Source organism: Crocodylus siamensis, chromosome 3, assembly GCF_052110815.1.
Source record: "Crocodylus siamensis isolate JL-2025a chromosome 3, ASM5211081v1, whole genome shotgun sequence".
NCBI lineage: Eukaryota > Metazoa > Chordata > Crocodylia > Crocodylidae > Crocodylus > Crocodylus siamensis.
In genome coordinates, this window is record NC_143397.1 from 185,798,465 (window position 1) to 185,819,196 (window position 20,732).

General features: G+C 41.2%; 1 protein-coding gene across 1 annotated transcript in view; it reads left to right on the forward strand.

The window, feature by feature from the left end:
• The window catches only part of SNTG1 (syntrophin gamma 1), a 335,406-nt gene that overhangs the window by 15,860 nt on the left and 298,814 nt on the right, over nucleotides 1-20,732 (forward strand). The window contains exons 2-3 of the mRNA XM_090037318.1: nucleotides 4,481-4,535; nucleotides 16,322-16,456. Coding sequence (XP_089893444.1) covers nucleotides 4,509-4,535; nucleotides 16,322-16,456 — 162 coding nt within the window. The 5' untranslated portion in view covers nucleotides 4,481-4,508. The remainder of the gene's footprint in view (nucleotides 1-4,480; nucleotides 4,536-16,321; nucleotides 16,457-20,732) is intronic.

The following is a 20,732-nucleotide window of genomic DNA, read 5'->3' on the forward strand; positions in this document are numbered from 1 at the left end:
GAGGCCAGCAGGTTGGGGCCACTCCCATGTGCCTGTCAGCATGCCCCGTAGGCTCCCTGGGGTGCTGCAGAATGCTGAGCACAGATGAGCATCTGAACTACCCCGATCAGCTGCCAGGCACAAGCAAGCATACCCTCAACCTCCTGCCATGCCACCGTGGACCTTCTCCCATGCCCAGCCCTTGATTTCCAGGAGAGTCCCAGAGCAGGTCACTTTTGGCACATGTGGCAGCCTAGCCAGTGGAGGTGGGGGGGAGGGCATTGCTCAGAAGGAAGGTTTGGGCCCCTCAGAGCTCTGGCATGAGTGGCAGTGGTGGCAGGACACATCCTGCAGCCTAGGAGGCTTGCACCTTACCTTATGGAGAAAGGGGACATGGCGGGGAAAGGACCACTCATGCCAGAGCTTCAAGGGGCATGATCCTTTCCTCAGTTGAGCCCCCACTTTCCTTGCCACCCAGTGCAAGGCTTCTGGGCACAGCCTGCTGCCAGAGCTCCAAGGAGCCCGATTCTTCCTTCTGTGGAACAAGGCACCCCCACCCCTCCGCCACCACCAGCCAAGGTGCTGGGGTCACACTGCAGCCACCAGAAACCATCCTTCATCCTAGTAGTAACTGAACATATTTAAGGCATTCCAGCAGTAAAATGTAAATGCAGTTTGTCCAAAAATACTTGGATGAATATGTATCACTTCCTACTTTCTAACATGTAAACACATCGCACAACATAGAAATGAATGTAAGTCTTGGAATAAATTCATTTTGAAGCAATTATCTTTATTTTCCACTCACAGTTGGCTGCAGGCAGGGCTGGGGAGTGGGGTTTTGCTGGCTTGGCTCTCCTCTGTTCCCTTCCCTTGCTGCCTGTCTGTGGCCAACAGCTGGCCAGAGGCTTGCGGAGAGAAGCTTTTCTGGCTCAGCTCTCCACTCCCTCTGCCCCACTCCCCTGTGCTGCCTGCTTGTGGCTTGTTGACAGCTGGCCAGAGGCAGAGCTGGGGAGAGGAGTTTTTCTGGCTTGGCTCTGGGAGAATTGAGGGATGGGGCCTACTGGGTGCTTGGCCAGAGTAGCCAAGCATGGGGTGAGTGCTAGTGTAGCTAGTCTGCGTCCCTCTGTTTTGTTAAGGGTATAGACTGGTTACTGATCACTTAAAGTGTAATGTCTGTACCTGGCCCAGATATAAAGTCCCCAGTCATGTTAAACACTGTGGGCACCTATACACAAATGACGCCTGCTCCAATGTATGCTGATTAGCACACATTGGAGCAGACTCAATTGAGTTTGCTGGATTGTACTAATTAGCATGTTCCAGAAGTCTTGGTGTCACACGTATTCAGTGTCCCCATGGTTCAAAATGGCGGCAGGGGCACTTTCATTAAAGCTTGTTGAATGAGCTTTAGTTAAGGTGCTCCTGCCACTATTTTGAAGTACAGGATGATAAATACATGCAATGCTGCTGCTTTAATTAGAGAAGCTCCTGAGAACCACTCTAATTAAAGTGCCCCTCCACCCCCACCCCAGAGCATGTGTAAAGATGCCCTGTAGCACTAATGGAGATGCAGACTTAAATTTTTGCTACTACATCTTTGTGGAGTAAACAAACTCTTTGTCATGTAAATTGAGTAATTCATTCAGATGTCTTTTTGTAATGATATGTCATTTTAAGGTCACTGTATTGTTACCTGATGAAGTAGGTTGTCACCTATAAAAACTCATTCCTCTCTGAATCAGTTTGTCTCTAATAAGATGCCAACCTGCCATGCCTTTGGTTTGTATTGTTATTTGTGAACTGTGCACTTCTAGCACTGCTGGAAGTTAGTCAAGTGATGAACTGTAATGCTGAGGGACAGACTACTGGAGCTCTGCATAAAAGAGAGAGAACATTATCTTTGACCCCCTGTATGTGCCTGTATTTTCTTCTGCAGGGGAACCATACTTAGTTGCAAGGATATTGAACCTTTGCTAGGAAATACAAGAAAAAGTAAAACAGAAAGGGAGAGAAAATAGAGGTGGTGAAAAAAAACAGAGTGCAGTAAAAAATATATGAAAGGGGTCACCACCTGCAGTCAGACAGTATCAGGCACATGCTAGGGGGAAAAAAACAACAAAAAGGTAAGAATAGGCCTGCTTAGAGCTGGGAAGCCAAAATGAGGTTGCTTACTGGGTACTTAAAATTTCAGTGTTTAGGAAAAATGCAGCAACTATTTCTCTTTGAAGGCAAATGAAGCTACAGAAAATATTAATGGAATGTTTTTTACACAAGGTGCACATCAATAAAAAGAACTGGTAGCAGCATATTATGTAGGAGTCGGACATAAACTTCAGAGATGACACAGATAGAATGAAAATAAAAATACTTGAAATAAGAAACTTTAAAATGGCCATAATGATCTGTGGCATGGATACAAACTGCCCCAAAATGTATAGGAACTACCCAACATGTGATAGGTGTCAAGATCCAAATTAAAGTACCATAATAAATCTGCATGGAAAGTTCTAATTTGGGGTTTTTTTCTGAGAAAAAGAGAGAAAATGGTCTATGAAACATTCTATCTTCAGACAAGAGAGAGAATTGGATGAAATACCAGTTTCACTGTCAAACTGTACCAGCCGATGATCGTAGGAAAACTTGTTAATTTAAATCCTGACATTAAGTGCATATTGGAAAATGCAGCCCATCATGCAAGCTTTGCAAAACGGTCTTTAGTCAGTCACAGCTTATGTTGGATATCCTTTTGTGCTTTTCATGAGTTACAGAAGTGACAGACTCACAGGACTCAAAGATGCAAGTCTATAGCTGCAGCAGGTTTATCATCAAGAGACAAGTTTTGCCAGCACCTTTTGAAGGTGACATGGGCCTATTATCAGTTTATTTAACATTTGTAAAGGATTTTCATAAATATGGCCAAAAAACTTACATCCTTGATCTAGTGATAAAAATCTTCATTATTATAATAGCAGTCATGCCTGTTATGAAGTATTTGAGAACAAACTACAAAAATGGGTTCATTAGCTCTTGGTGAACTTGTAAAGCAGACATGACAAAGTAATGATGCATCTCTTTTGAGTCATGGCCTTGTAACCTGAAAAACGTAGCACTGTTAGACATTCTAGAGCACCAGCTGAAATGGATTGAGTCCTTTCAATACAAAACATGAACTCTATCTTCTTATGTGCACTGGTTTTCACCCTTTCACCAGCAGATACTTTTTTTATGTATAAACAGCTATAGATCTGGGCTGTACGAAGCTTCAGTTGCTGATTCGATTCAGAGGAGATTTGGCCCAATTCAGTGGCCAAATCTCTCTGAATCAAATTGGAAATGTCCGATTTCATTTGGAGAGATTTGGAGAGGTATGACAATTTGGCTATAGACACAGCTTTATATGTTTTTTTTCTATGTGCCTCGAGGTACCAGGCACAGCTCATGAATGCTGAGATGGTGGGGTGGATGGAGAGTCCCATGGGAGCATGGGAGGGGTGTCCCCTGCACACTCTACAGCAGACCCAGAAGCGGACTGGAAGTACTTCTATTCCACTTCTGGGTCCACCGCAGAGTGCACCCCTTCACCCCACTTGGTGACTGCTGCCTCCTGGGTCTGGGAAGGCACCCAGGGTCCCCCCACAGCCAGTCACTGAGATGAGAGAACATAACAGGGCCCCCCACACACTCAGCAGCAGATCTGGAAGTGAACCAGAAGTATCTCATATCAGTAACACCCTTCTGCTTTTACACCCCCCAAATATCACTATCCTCCAATGACTATTTATTTGATTAAAAAAAAAAAAAGCTAAATGTATTGTATTGGTATGCAAGTATTACAGATACAGACCTATAATGGTAATAATTGCAGTTTTCATGTAACATTTTACAAACACTCCAGCACTTTTCTGTCTTCTCTATCATTGCATTTTTCAGCACTCAGAGGTTTCCCAAAAGTAGACACTCTAATAAATGAAGTTACTTTCTTGGAGACAGAATGTTTGTGAATAAAAATTTGAGTGCAGTAGGGAAAGGGAGGAGTATTCATGCATTAAACTTTTTAATTAGGGGTAGAAGTCCTTCACAAGAGGGAACCTTCTGAAGTCACACTTAATTGTTCCTTTCTGAAGGGTTTCTTTCCAAGTACTCTTACTTTGAAGAATAAATGGAAAATAAGCTAATGGTTACAATGAAAGGTCAATCATACAGACGAATAAGTTTGAATGTGTAGTGCAATGGGAAGTTGATAGAAACATCTGATCTCACTTAATTACACTTAATCAAATCAGTTGGTGTGCTTCATAAAAACCAGGAACAACTTTTCAGCTTCACACATATTCCTAGCCTCTTACAACTTTGATCTTTCCTCCTTTTTATGTAATGAATATAAACAGAGCTCGTACAGTGGAAGACAGTATCTTTCTACTTAATTTAGATAACTATGTCTTGCAATATCTATTCGTTCTTGGATTGAATTTTAATGAAAACTTTCTCTTTGTTTTAGACAAATATCACTAGCTGTGCCATAGCACATGGATTTCAGGACTACCTGTGAAGAGGTAGGGTTAGCATTTTTTCTTTTCAAATAGTAGTATAATGAATATCAAATGCAATTTTTAATTTTGGTTTTTTTTAAAGGCTGAAGTAAGAGGAATTATAATATAAGGTACAACCAACTCAGTACATTTTTATGTGGTGGGATTTGTTTTCTAATGGATTATAATGTATCTATAATCTGTTATTTATCTATTTGCATAATCAATTATCTGCAATCCACTCCCACTTTCATTTAGGGGTCATTATTGGGGTAGAAGTCTGTTTGGGTTAGTTCTCTTTTCAGGATCTTAGGCAAGCATTTCTAGCTTCAGTCTGTACATGAAGAAGAGTATCATTGGAGAGGAAGGGATACCCTTTCCACTGTTGGCAAAATCAAAGAAAAATTATGGAAGGAATAGTAATGAGCGCAACAAAAAATGAAACTTTTCCTCCTTTTATTTTCCTTTCTATCACAGGCATTTTGGGTATGTGGTTGTTCAAAAGCAAAATACAAAGATGTTTTGGAAAGTAACAGCAATTTTGAAATAAAAACTTTTTGTGTGCAGTGATTGTTTTCTGAACTACATCACTTCTCTACATAGTCGTAAATGATGGGAGCATTCAACAATGCCTGCCACTGTCAGTATTCCCCACTGCCATTGGGGATGCATGCGGGGGCATGTGCACCCCCTGTGCTTGTGGTGCAACCCCTGCAAAAAGGCTCTGCTGACACTGTTGGCGGCGCCTGTGGCCAGTCACCGCTAGCCCCCCCCCTTCACTGCCGACACCACCGGTGCTGTCTTCAGGCAGTCCCCAGTTGCCACTGGCCACTGCTGACACCACCGGTAGTGTCTGTGGGTGGTTGCCAACTGCTGATCGGCACTCACCACCCTTCCTCCCCCCACACTGCCAACAGCACTGTGGCTGCCTGTGGGAGCTCACCACTTGCTGCTGCCATGCTCCCACTGCCACCAGTACTGTTGCTGCCTGTGAGAGCTCACCATGCCCTCCCATCCTCCAGGGGCACATGACATTCATGCCTACTGCCGTACAGTTTCCCACTCATTGTACACAAAATAGTTTTATTTCAAAGTAACAGTTACTTTCTGAAGTACCCTCAAACACACATTATCAATTCTTTATACAAAACCAAGCAAGCCACACTGCTGAAGATTTGCTGTTTGATACAGAGACAGCAATTTACTACTTCTGTTCTGATTTTGCTTGCAAAACCATATAAGTTCTGGAAGGGAAGGGACTATATTATATGTCTGCCGGCAATAGCAGAGGATGGGACTGGATGACTAATGAGTTCCATATCAGTCCCCTATTGGTATAATTTGGAAAATTTCTTGATTTTAGATGTGAAAATATGGAATCTGATTAGGTTATTTTTTGGAGATATTTAATAAATGAAAGAAGAAGGTAAAAGTTCTGTTCATTTGTGGGATAAATAATTTTGTTATTAAAATCATAGGCCAGTCATTTTTTAGACAAATTTACTTCCTTTACTTCCTATTGTTACACACTTTGGTCACACCCTTCTATTGGTTTTCCCCAGATCAAAATGTCATCCACATAGACTTTCAATGCCCAGTATTTTTGTATTTTTCTTGTGAAACACATCATATTCAAAACACAAATCAAACAGCAGTCTGAGGAAAGTGTCTCCTACAGGGAACATAGAATACATACAAGTGTATGCTATTATTTTTTAAGCACACCTGCCACCCCCTGCTAAGGCATCAAGTGTTGACACATCTTTGTCATCAGCCACATCTCTGCAAATTTGTTACTTTGTAAGAAGTAGAAAATGTTCTTTTTTCCATATTTATATAATTCTTATGACTCTATACATAAAAGTTTCCTTTCTCCCCCCCGCCCAAGTGACTGACAGGTGTTTCCACTTCGGTGATTTTACTTAGAGTATGGATACATGTACATTTGGAGCCATTTCAAAAGAGGTAAAATCTTGCTCTGAACTATACTGCAGCAGTTTTGTTCTACCATTTAGGTATGGACAAGATGGGAATGATACAAAAAACTGTTCTAATGTTATCACTGGATGAAGCAGTGTTGGTACAGTTCATAGTTTTGCTACCTTTGCATTGTTCCTGGTTTGTCCCCATATAACTTAGAATATAATAGCTGTTGCATGCTTCTGCTCAATAGCTCCCCTTTTGAAACATGTCCCTTTTGAAAAGGCTTCAAATGTATCTGTGTCCATATCCTAAATCTATGATTTGCAAAGCAATGAACATATGCAGCTCCTTTTTTAGTATCTGTCTTAAGAACTTTCTTAAATAAATGAATTGTGGGATGACTGGGTTGTTTTATATGGTAACCATCTTTCCCAAGTGTCAAAACTTCCTCCTCATCTCTTCAGCCATAGGTCAGACACAACTTCTTTTTTTTTTGTACTTTCTATTTGAACACATGCATTTGATTCATTTTTGTGGAGTAGAGTCTTTCCCCTTTACTGTAATACAACTAGAAAGTTCTGTATTTTCTGCCTAAGCTGAGTGAAAATTATTTTTAAAAAATCAGGTTCTTCAGAATTAGATACTGTCAGAAATGAAGTTAACTTCGACTGTCTTTCTCTTTTCCTAGCACCCATTGCTTACATATGTAATATATAAAATGAAGAGCTCTATAACCTTTCTTCATTTGTATTACACATTTCTAGAAATTTCAGTTCAGGTAGTTCTAAGAGTAAAACAGAAAACCTCCTGTGTGAAGGAATGGAGGGGCTAAAAGAGCTATGTAGTGCTCAGAAGTCATCCACAACCAAGGAATCTGACAGAGTCCTGCTTCATTCACTCTGAGCACATCTAGATGAGATGCTTTACTATGCATTAGACTAATCTAATGTGCAGTAAAGTGCTACTGTCTACACGTACACAGGATTTACTGCTCAGTAAATTAGGCAAACATGCCATTTGCTAGTATCAGGAAATCCAGGTACTAGAGAAACAGTGTATTGTGCAGTGGTGCAGGTGTAGATGCTGACTGGGTGTGGTCAGCTCAGGCAGCAAGGGCCCTGCTGCTGCCTGGTTGCCACGATGCAAAAGCAACTGTCTCCCCAATATGTGAGGATCCCCAAATGGCTGGTAGAATTGTTGTTACTGCTATCAGATCCCAAGCTGATCCCCATGTGTCCAGGAGAGCTGTCCTGGCAGCCATGACTGCTGTATCCCAGCCAAATGGGGATCAGGAGGGTCCTAGTCCCATGCAGCAGGAAGCATCCCTGCCAAGCTGGGACAGCTCTCCCAGCCATGTGAGGAACAGGACTGGTTCTGGGGTCCCTACCAGCCCCAGGGCTGGCACCCAGGGGAGTCTGGAGCTCCCACTGGCTGCTGCAGGGGGGCAGAGCAGGGCAGGAGCAACCCTGAACTGCGCTGCTCCTGTCAGATGCAATGTGTTCCTCATGGCAGTGCATATGTAGACGTGTACCGAGGAGTGCTTTAACGAGCCTGAATTTTCTGTGAAGAAAATTTAGGAGCATTAATTGAATGTGTGGATGCATCAGCATTGATAACATGAGGCCCTGCAGCATACAGATGAAACAGACACCAGGTCTTAATAAGAAAAATATTAAAATGTTTATCTACTGGGGTTTTACTGTTTTTCTACTGGGGTTATACTGAGGCTCTTCAGTTTAAATCCCTTCCTACCACCTGGACTCATAGAATTCTTTAAGGACTCAAAACAGAAACAATAAGAACTAAACAAATATTGTTAGAGATGCAGTATTTTGGATAACTAACTCTCCTGTCTCTTTGGGAGCTTTTTTTCCTTGGTGGACAGCCTTTTCATCTCTGCTTGGTCAGGAAACAGAGAAAAGTGAGAAGCCCTCTGTCAAAGCTGAACTCTTCCTCTCATATTTGTTGCTTTGTTTATTATAAGGAAGAGGACTGATCTGATAAAAAACCTCTGGCGGTGTTGACTGATTATAACCTTATAGTGTACCAGTGGAGGAGTAAAGGCTCAAGTCTGAGGTGCATTCGGAGTGCAGAAGCCCTATTTGCAAGGATAGAAAGGCCATGAATCATTGCATCTGCTTTAAAACGGCAACACCAGGAGAAACCCCAGTGACTCCATAGCGAGAGGCTGGGGTAGTCCTTAACTCCTGCATGTTGTCTGGGCACACTCAAATGATGATATGCTAGATGCCTCTACACATGGGCCTGCAGTTGTTACTGCACAGTCATTTGCTAAATGACTAAATAGACTAAATGACTGCACAGTAACCACCATGACTGCATGGTCCCAGCACTGCATGGGTCGTTTCTGACTCTACTGTCAAGTAGTAGTAATCTACTGCACAGTAGCTTGTTGTTACTGCACAGTAGCAGCAGTGTTGAGGTGTACCCCTCACATCTCTGGGGTGCACCTTGGTAAGCAGGGAAAGTCAGATAGGCACTCCCAGGGCTTGAGGGGACAATTCTGCATAGGAATTCCTAGCACAAAGGCAATGTAAGGAAAGATCTGTTTCCATCCTAAATTCTAAGGTTGCCATGTAGAAGGGACATACTAGAGAAAGAGATTCTGTTGTCTTTTTAATCTGAGAATGTTGGTACATGATATAACTAAAAGGATCTGCTAAAACATGTTCTCTACATTCTGCATGACAAGCCAAGCACAGATTGGATGAATTCCAAATGTGCCTTGATCCTATAAACACGGTCCATCTGACTGACAACAATCCAGCAGCTTGAGTAGTTAGACTATATGAAAAACTTCCTTTATGTGTCACTGACATGTAGTGATGGTACAGTGTCCATCTCTAGCACCTGCTCTCATTGCCTCCTGAAACCAGTCACTCTATTTACCTTTTCTTATTTTTATGTTCACCTTTCTTGACAAGACTGGGCAAATCTCCAAATGTTTCAAAGTCAGATTCAGTTCATCCCAGTGTCTAGAAGAGTAGAATAGGCCACACAAACCAATAAACTAACTTTCCCATGGTCAACAGTCACAGAGAATTCAATCATTATTGTTGCTTAATGTTAGTGACAGGGAAAAATGCAAAACCAGAACAAACAAAATCTTACCCTTGTGGAAAGACTAATATTATCTTAGCATGTTAGGGAAAAGGAATACTTGAAGGTCTATTTGAAACTAGTTTGAAGCCTACAATACTTCACATGTACATAAAAGAACATTGTATAAGCTTAAAAATATGTTTTTAGAAACAACTTATTTTTGACATAGTTGCCTGTTTTAACAAGAGCTTGTATATTTCCTCCAAAATTAATTTGAAGGATGTAAATGTTGAACCAAGATGTTATCATTAGATAAGTATTCCTATACACATTATTTAAAAGATACTAGATTTGGAATTTTGGGTGAGATTAAAATGCAAAGGACAAAAATCTGGATTTTGATGGGCAAAGATGTCCTATATATCTTTTTTGCACTGCCATGATGCTGATGATGATCAGTTGGTTATGGTAGCAAATTGGTGGTACACTGTATGGTGGTACACTGTAGACAAATTCAAAGGTTGCTCTTACTTTGTTAACCTATAACAGTAACATAAATTAGAAAACAGAGTAGATTAGCACAGTGAAGCAGAGAGGTTTCCTTCATTGGCAAAAGTGGACTACAAGGCCTAAATGTTCTTTGTTGGCATTCAGGATCATACTAAAGAAAAACATTGATGTGAAGTATAATGCTATGTGAGTTCATGTCTCTGGGTGATCCTCTATAGGTTCATATATTGGATAACTTTACTTGGTCCGCACCTAAAGTATAAGGTTTTCTGTAGCAGTGACATAAAAGTATTGCATTGCTATTGCATTTCTATGTGGTATTTTGGTAGTGTAGGGCTGGACAAAAATGAAACATAATAGAGAACAGTCCAATGACTTTCTCCTATACCTAAGAGCTTTGCTTGAGATTATTTACTCATTTCAATCTTCACTTTCCTCTTCTAGAATCTGCTAGGTTTCAGTACTTTAGGCTTTCCTCTTTATCTCTAATAATGCTGCTCTCAGGGAGGAAGGTGGTGTGACTGCAGATTTAATTTAGAGATATACCATAAACCAGTTTTCTCCCAACAGAACAATGGTTACAGTGCTTCATTCTGTTTTAGATGGCCTCATGTAAATAAGATCTGTGAATATACCATCAGTCTTTCAGAGAACCAAAATGTTTTACTATTCCCATGCTTGTTTCTCTTGTATAGACTGAATAAACTCTGCCCACATGCATCTAGAAACGGACTTGAATCTTAATTTTATTGTAAAGCCTAATTGTGTCTGCTATGCTTATGTGCCACTTACTTCCCACAAAGAAGCCCCTTAGCTTTGTGCTAAAAGCTTCTTTGGAGGTTTTTATAGTGTAATTGACTGAATCAAACATGTGCAGTCAAGTAAATCAGAACTACAAAAAACAATGTTATAAAGGTTGAATTTATCCCAGGGCTAGCTGTAAATCTCTTATAGTTTTGGGGTGGGTAAAAAACTTGGCTACAGCCCTGATCAGTGGATGACTGCAGGGAGTTTGGGGGCTGTAGGTGTTTATAATTGTCCTTTTGTGGCTCACAGTAGTTGTTACTACCCTGTTCTTTTCAGCACCTAATGTCACTTCCTGCTTCCAAAATACATCCCATAACAGCAAGCAACAAACGAATGCTTTTATGACATAGGCATCAGGAGGAGTCTTCTTCCTGCAATATAATAGTCATAGTGTATAAACGAGAAGATTATCAACTAGATATAGAGACACTACTATTTAAAGAGAGAGATTTTCTTGCACTTGAAGCATCTAACTCCTTTTTTTTTTGGCTTTAAAATTCTCTCCTAATACATTTTTTTCACCATGTTTGGCCCTTACATTTAATCCATTTTACTACTTCCAATTTTTAAAAGATATAGTAATGTTAGAACAACAGCACTGTGCTGGAGCATGGGTGGGGTCACCCCCTGCCCCTACCTGCCCATGAATGGAAACTGCCTGGCAGGGACAAAAACCTTTTCATTCAGGTGAAGCTGAGGGAGTCAGTTGACTTAATGACACATTCTAAACTACTTGATTTTGCTAATCTGTTCTCTCCAGAGGTATTAACAACGCCTGATCTTCCTCTAATCAAGGTAGCCTTTCTTCTGCAGTTATCTTGCTACATAGTCCTGGTACTATTTCTCTGCTTACCCCTCAGAATGTCCAATAAGAGTGTGCTGTCACCTAGGAGTGTGCGCTGAGTGGCTTTGTTCCTAAGGAACTTGAACCCACGACAAATCAGAGACAGGGAAGGGAGGGTCAAGGCTAAAAGCAGACTGAGCTGTGCAGTGGTGTATCAGTCGGAGGCAGGAGGGAGTTGCAAAGGTGAGGGAAAGAGTTAACTTATTGCAATGACCTTTTCCTTGTGTTTTCATTGTAGCAGAGGATGGAGGCCGAACCAGTGGTGCAATCAGGGTGGCATAAAACCTGGCATGGTTGGAGGAGACGGCTCAGCCACCCAGAGTAGGGGTACTGCCAGCAGCTGAAGCGAGTCCTCCTCTGACCCAGCCATTTGTTTCTATATGTTGAGAGTAGAAGGCAGTGATTGGCCAGCTCTGGGCATGGTATGGGGGAAAAGTAGAGCAGGGGGCAATTACAGCTGTGCTCCCACCTGCCATATGGTCAGGGGCTACGAGGGGCAGAGAGAATTGCTTAGGAGGGGTTTTGAGGGGAAAGGGTTCCCAGAGACTATGGGGGGCTGGATGCGGTATCACAGACACCATGGGCCTTTTGGGATGGGAGCCTGTGGAGTAGAGGGGTGTGGGTTGAGGGGAGGCTGGGTCCTTATGGGGACAGGGAGGTGTGATGCTGAGGGGAGTGGTGGGGTTTCTAGTATGCCTGTGCGAGTAGGCAGCTATTCATTCGTATCCGGCTGCTTCAGGTGCCAGGGATCTGATCCAGGGCTCCGGACCAGGTTCCTGCCTTGATCCGGCTGAAGCAGCTCCGAAGCTTTAGAGCCACCTCAGATGTCTGGCCATAGGGTATAATGAGGAATCAATGAAATATCTATAACTTCGTTGTTTTTGTCTGATTTGGATTAAACTTGCCGGGGTGGTAGCTTCTGCTGAGAGCATGAAGCCTGCCAAGATTCAAGAAGATCGGTGCAGAACATGGAACTTATCCATGCAGGGTGCAGTGGGTTCATTGGGGGGGCAGCGAAGGGGCAGGATGCAGGGGCGGTGGTGTGTTCTGGGATTAGGCCATGATGGGGTGGGGTTGAGCAAGTGGGATAATGAGGGACAAAATGGAGCAAGGAGACACTTGAGGTGTCAGTGGCAATTCATAAAGGACAGTCAGAGGCATTTTGGGGCCATGGTGGGGTGTCTGGGGGACTTTTATGGAGGTGCAGGGAACAGTACTGTCTGTGGGCAGGCTGTGGGTTAACAACTGACACCTCGCTGTACTGGGTGCCTTCCCCACACCACAGCTGAAACCCCTCCCTGACAGGCTCAGTTATTTGTTTTTGTTTGGATCATAAACTATATAATATAGCCTAGCCACCTAGCATATTAGTAAAGTTTCTAGTTTATTTTTAATTGGATAACAACATGCTTTGTGTTATAGGACAATGCACCGCATCACCCACATTGTCCTTTTCAAAATCTGAGCTCTGCCCATGGTGCTGTGTATGAGGTCAGCAGCCCCAATGTTCTCTAAATCTAGCATCCCATAACTTTAGTGGGAGTTGTGCATGTGGAACAGTTACAACATTGGGATAACTAATACTTTCATTTATTTTTTAAAAATATCTTATTACACAATGAGGTAAATTAGAAAACAAAGGAGCAAAATATCTTAGATTTGTTTATAGCCTTTAACATGTTTTCAAAACAAGAAGCTTTCTAATTGAAAAGTACTTTACCATATCATAAAATCACTATAGGTATTTCATATTTTGCGGGGGGAATGTCATATGGGGGTTCTTGTGGGGGGTTAATTTTTTAATGAAAAAACATTTTGGTGAAGACTACTGAAATGTTTGTTTACAAAACCCCAGTTTTCATGAAGCAGAGACATTTTGTTTATTGAAATAAATGAAAACAAAATAATGCATACCTTTTAAAAATAACCAAATGTTAAAGTGCTTGAAAAATCAAATCAGCATTTTTCCTGCCAAAAAAAAATGTTTTTCTTTTATAACTAGCCCTTATTTTGTTAATTTTCTTGGCATCCTCCTTGTCTGAGTTCCTTTCTAAAGAATACTTACAAGTGGTAAGTGCTTTTTACATGTTTGAAAGAAAGCCAAAAATCATACTGAAGAAATCTAAAAACTTGATCTATAGGACCATGCTTCAAGCAGTTAATAGCTTCATATTTACTACTCTCAAGTTATAGAAGCCATTAGTTCCAGGAGTCCTTGTCCTTCTGAGAGAGGGTGAATGCATCAAGCACCAGTATCTCTCTATATTCAGAAATAGGACCTTCTTGTGTGCCTTCATTTTTTTGGACTTATTCATGTTCTTAGGATGAAAGCTGGGTTGTAAGAAAGCTGAGCACCTGTGGGTGTTCAGTTTGTTCTCTGTTCATCCCATTCTTTGCCTCTCCCACTCAATATGACTCACCGCATTGCAGTGAATGAGGTGGTCATCCACCTGAACCAGCGGGCTGCTACCCTGCTTTTTATGATCATATGCCTCGCTCTTTTATTATGTCTAATGTGTTTACCAAATAGACAAGGAAAACCTCTGATGGAGGTCAAGTCCATGTGTAACTGCTTTTCAATACAAGGGGCAAATTGCACAAGTTCGATCGTGGGTGTCCATGGAAAAAATAATCCCAGGACTGCATTTGAGTTTCTTTGTACTGTAGCAGCAAAAGAAGAGAATGTGTTAGCGTGAAGAAGTACAAGTAGTTTGGATCTCCAGAACACTATCAGACCCTGAAGTCTTTTGTATTCCCTGTGCAGTAGATTCAATAGTTTCTTTAGATTCTGATACCCCTCTCATAAATGTGTACACATTCTTTTTCTCTGCACAATCCTGAAGTAAGGTGTCAAGAGCTTATTCTAGGGCTCTATTCCCCAAAGTTTGTTGCCCATAAATGAGTAGCTCACCTTCCTGTTATTGACAATGTTATTGTATTATCGTATTAGTGTCTTCCTTGGCAGAAAAACCCAAAGAAAGCCTTGTTTAGGTCCCTATACCCATTCATCACCACACTGAAGAAAGGGAACATTTAGTGTCCAGTAGGTAAAATCCTGCTTCTAAGATACGTAGTTGAGAGTTCTAGCATTGGCATTTAATGGGATCAAGTTATTACTCAGCATAGTTTATTAGCAACAGATATATTGAATTTGGGGATAGACCACAGAAGGGAGTTGAATTCTCAACCATCTTAAATCCTTAAATTCACCTTCTGAAATTGTCTTAGGTTACTTACACTAAGAAGCCATGGAGTCTAATGTTAGATACATCAGACTCAATGATAGTCCTTATCTAGAGAAAGGGCAGGTTCATTCTGCAACACTGCTTCTATTATCCTCCGACTCCATGAATTAATTGAGCAAGACTCGAGTCCACAGTACGTGGTTGCCTACTATTTCCTGGTTGCTGAAACAATGCAAAAATGTTCACTATCTGGCAAAATACAAATATAATAGAAAAATGGTACTTTCAGGCTTTTATACATTTTTTTAATTTGTAAAATATACTTGATTGGTGTCATTTTTTTAATACACTACAAAAAAAAATCCTACTAACATGGAAGCCTTGGGTTCTGGCTTTGGACATTGCATGAACTCTTATAGAATTTAATATTTCTACAGTGTACATGGTGTATTTTCAGCACAGACCTTGACAGAAAGATTAATAAGTACTATATGTACACACACCTGTATCCACTTGACTTCTCAGACCTGCAGTGTATGCTGTATAAATGAAAGTTGTATAAGAGGCAACTCTACAATTACATTGTTCTTTGCTTGTAAATTGAGCAAGGCTACAGAACTGTTGATCTATTTATTTTAATATATTTTATATAGTTCTAAATGTAAATTGTACAAATCATAGCATAAAGTGAATTACCAGAGGCGGTTTGGTTCTTTGATCTCTTTCTCTTCTGTGCTTAATTTAGCATGCCTCATTTGAAAAGTAAGGTTAAGACATGAATAATATGCTCTTCTTATAGCCTGGTAAAGTACATGACTGTGTAGCACAGGCTTATATATAGTATTCTTTTTTTAGTTTGTTTTTCTCTTATTATTTTGGCAGTATTAAACTCATTCACCTTCCTTCAGTCTTAGCATAGCCTCTTTGAGCGAATGGTAATTCCTCTCATGTTCAAATGAGGAATTAGTACTTAATCATTGGAAGAGGACGCAAGAACCTGTTACTACTCCCAGCTGAACCTAATAATGAATGTTATTATTCATTATGAGTAGAATCAGGTCCCAAAACTAGGGAGAAAAGGAAAGGAACACAAGACTTCTGTGCACATTGCATAGATTGTGGTAGCACTGCTGATAAAGATTGATATCTGTCTTTGTGTATATTTTGGGGGAATGGATATGCCTTTGGGTGTTAAATCTGTTATTTTATGGGTTGGATTCCTTAATAAATAATGTTTTTAAAATGTCAAACTTATCAACTATTATCACAAGCTTACCACAGTTCTCTTCTATTCTGAGTAGAGCAAATAGGTACAGCAATCTCAGGAAACATTTTGTCATATCTAGTGGGGAAATATTCATGGTGAACACAGCATTAACACCATGCCTAAGAAACACCAATTATTTTGCTTCATGGTATGGCCACTGGAAACAATACAGACACTAAGCAAACTTTTCTCTCTGTTCCTTCCTTTGAAGACAAAGACAGGGATTTGTTTGCTGCAGGATGGTAACCAGGAGCCTTTCAAAGTGCGACTGCACTTAGCCAAAGATATTTTGATGATCCAGGAGCAGGATGTGATCTGTGTGTCTGGTGAGCCTTTCTATTCTGGTGTAAGTAGTCTTTATTCCTTCTGTTAAAGTGTATTATGTTAACAACACGGGAAGGTTATATGTGTGTGGGGGCATGAGCAGGAGTATGTATACATGTGCAAGTATACTATATATCTGTTTTTTTCCACTTGCTGTTCCCTTTAATGGAGATATATCTAAGTACATTTTGAATATGGTATCTGTATTGAGCTAATGCTTCACAGTACTGGTCTTGGTTTGGCCCTCCTCTGATCCCATAGTATGTACTCTCTCTTTCTCTCTCTCTCCCGCTCTCTCTCTTTTCTTTATCTTTCTTTCTCTCTCTCTCTCTCTCTCTCTCCTCTCTCTCTTCTTTCTCTCTCTCTCTCTCTCTCTATATATAAATAAAATAGTTGCAACAGTTCTGCTTAAAAGTATGTTTATGGAGTACCTGTGTTAAAACATACAGGAATTTTTCAAACAGTAAAATGTATCAGTTCTGGGCAAGATTGATTACTACAGGCATGCTTATTTAAAAATCTGTGTTTTCAAATATGCCATTTACGTGCTCAGGGTTTAATAGTAATGAGTGGGGTGGGAGGAAGGAGCTGCAGGAGGAGGGAGGACAGAGAGCAAGGTGTCTACCTGACCCCCAATTTATTTTCCTTGCTGTAGCAGTGGGAAGGAGAAAAATTCAAGACTAAACATCCAATAACTAAATTACATACTTGGAAAGTTATAACAAATTTATAAATTTCCCATGTATAGAATCTAATTACGGGGTGGGGTGGGGGGAGGGTTTTGTATATTCAAGGTCATCTTATATTCAAGTAAATATAGTCTGTAGATATAACTGTTCCTTTATACTGATATTGGTTGCTTATATATTGCCTTGACATTGAACTGCCTCTTAGCTACATTCCGGAAATTCATTAGTATTACTGAAGTGATTGATTGGAGTTCAAATATTGAATCCATTGACTGATGCACTTTCAAGGCATTTTGATCATTTTTGCTGAGTTTTAGGTGATAGAAGAGAGCAACCTCTTACTTTAAACTCCTGTTGAATTTAAAAGGCAAGGATGGCATTTTTTCTGGGTTTTTTGTTGTTGCTTTTAAATAAAATTTCATAGGATGTTTCAAAAACTCATAGAAATCCACTTACTTTTAATATCTATATATATTTTTATAGATAGTATATTATCCAAAGGGGGTGCTTGTTTGCTCATAATTTACTGGAAATGGTTATAAAATCCTATACTCCTTTTGAGCTAATGAGGTTATCAGAGTACTTCATGTTACATGCTATGAGAGACAACAGTGTAATGTAATATGCAACATATCTGGGATTGCTCCTAAATCCAATAATACTTCTGTCATGCCCCTATTTTATAGTATCTCTAAATATAATTGTAGTAAAAATATACTGAATACATAGCCAAAATCCACTCAGAGTATGTCACCAGTAGTAGAATAACTACCCAGGGCCATGTCCAGACAAGCACAGGCATGTGGTATGTGGTGCATCTGTGATGCCACATACCACACATTCAGGTGGAGATCCCAGGGTCAAAAAAACCTGCATGAAAAAAAAGCTGAGCAGTGTACACAGGGGCAGCATGCCCACCCAAAACTGGAGCCTGGCTGGCCAGAGCCATGCTCGAGCTGCCGCCAGTCTTCAAGTGGCAGGATCACCACTGCTGCAACCCCAGGAGGCTCCCAGGACCCCAGGTAAGGCTGCTGGGGTCAGCACAGTGCTGGCCCCAGCCTTCCCTACTCCACCCAGGGTAACCTGCCGTGTATGGCACTGGCATTCCATGTGGAAAAGTAACAGTGACACAAGGTGTGCCACTGCTTCTTGTCCCTGGGGAAAAAAGCATCCATACTCCCTGGATGAGGCCTCCAGAAATCCATACCTACAAAGTGAACAATCTTCCATACTCTATTTAGCCACTGAGAAGTAAAACCCCACCTGAAGTAACCAAAGCCATGCACATGTAGGCCAAACCAAGAGACTGATAAGAAAATCTCAGTGGAAGTGAATACATAGGCTTTTTAAAAATCTCTGAAAGGCTGTAAGTCCTCCTTCTGTGAATTGTGTGGTTATTTCTGTTGACACTGGGTACATCTATGCATGCAATTAATGCAACACAATAAACTCCGGAGCCATTTTGAGTCACAGTACAATTCTCCCAGGCATAGCATCTATATGTGTGCTTGGGGCAGCAGCAATTTAAGCCAGGACAGAGCAGCCTTGGGCTGGCATGAGTCACAGGGGGTGCATCCACACATGTAGGCACGTGCACTTGCAGCAGCTCAAACAGAAGTGGTGCAAATGTAATAGTTTCATAGATGCTATAGACATTTGGGGTTGCCAGGGACCTCATGAGATCATCGAGTCCAGCCCCACCAACATAGCCAGGAAGTCAGCTGGGATCAAGTGGCCCCAGCAAGAAATACATCCAAATATTTTTTGAATGAGTCTAGAGTAGGTGGTTGCACAACCTCTTGGGGGAGTTTGTTTTAGACCCTGGACACACACACCATAACGAACCTTTTTCTTAGGTCTAGTTTAAATCGGCCTTCCTGGAGTTTATGGCCATTAGACTTTGTTATCCCTTGGGGACCTCTGGTAAACAAGTCCTGATGTACCCGTCTTATGTAATTATACACAGAGGTAAGACTGACTGACCTAAAGTTACCTGGCTCATCGCTTCTCTCCTTCTTAAAAAATGGGCACTACGTTGACCCTTTTCCAGTCCTCAGGGATGTGGCTGGAGCACCATGAGTGCTCAAACAGCCATTCCAGTGGCTCAGCTATGACACTGGCCAATTCCTTCAGCACCCATGGATGGAGGTCATCTGGGCCTGCTGACTTGTATCCATCCAGCCCCTCCAAGTGCTCCTTAACTAAGTCAGCAATAACCATTGGTAGTCTAGTGCCTCCCGGACATCTATCCATGTTCAAATTGAGGGAATTGTCTTGGCCAGTACTTAGGAATACTGAAGCAAAGAACTCATTGAAGAGCTCCAACTGACCTGATTTGTCCTGCAGGGGCCCTATGTTACTCTGTGCCCCCCTTTTGCTCACTATGTATCTGTAGAAGGACTTTTTTTATTGTCCGTGATTATTGTGGCCAGCCTAAGCTCCAGCCCTACCTTGACCTGCCTAACTGATTCCCTGCAATAGTGAGCCAGGGATGTATATTCCTCCTTGGAGGCTGCCCCCCATGTCCACTGCCTATAGATCTCTTTCTTTGCCCTCCGTCTTTTCTGGAGTTCCCTGGTTTAACCAAGGGGGCATTTTAGTCCCCTTGCCCCCTTTCCAGTGTAATAGAATAGTCTCCTTTTGTGCCCCAAGGATCACTCCCTTGAGAAACCATCTTGTCTCACTAGCAGGAATTCTGGTGTTGCCTATTTAAAAACTGCAAAATCCCTGATAGAAAAAATCCAGAAGTCTTTCTTTAAAATACCTCCAAATCCATGTTCTTTAACAAGTAAAACAAAAAAACCACTAAACATACAGAGACAGAGATAAATTGGGCAATGTTTTATTGATATATTTACTACTTCAAAGCAATTTGGAAACCTGCCAGTGCCTTCATCATAATTATACAATACATTTTAAATATCTATACAGTTTGGCATTGATTTTTGGCTTTTTGTCACAGAAAAAACAGAGCTGCCCTTACACCCTTCGTTCACCAGGCTGTGAAGCACTGATATGCCAGTGCCCTGCCCCTGCCCTTGACCCTCACTCTCAACCCACAGCCTGCCCCCCACCCCAGTCTCCTCACTCCTGACCCACAGGGTCAGCTATGGGAGTATGGGAGTCCCTGACAGTGCTATCTTATGGCAGAGTTAGTTTACTGCTCCCTAATCCTGGTGTATATGCAAACAGTGATACTTTATTGTAGATGCACCTGCTGTGACTTAACATCTTGTCTGTTCAATGATCTTTCAATGTGTGTGGATTTGTATACTGTCTTTGGAGTTTGTATATTATAATAGTGAGCTTGTATATTGTATATGGAGTTTGCCTGTCATTATTTATCATCTGTAGAGTACTGTACAAAAGCTGTGTTTGTTCCTTCCATTCTAATGACTGTTCTCAGCAATGTGCTGAACTTCCATTAATCCAGGCAAAAGAGCATGAGTTCAAACTCATGCCTTGTTGGTTCTTGCTATAGCACCCTACTACTGCACTGCCACTTCACCAGGCCAGTTTTATTTATTACAAGATTTTATCATTCAAAAAATAACTTTCATTAATGTGTTGCAACTTCAGTTGCTTATGCTGAACATGGCATTTAAATAA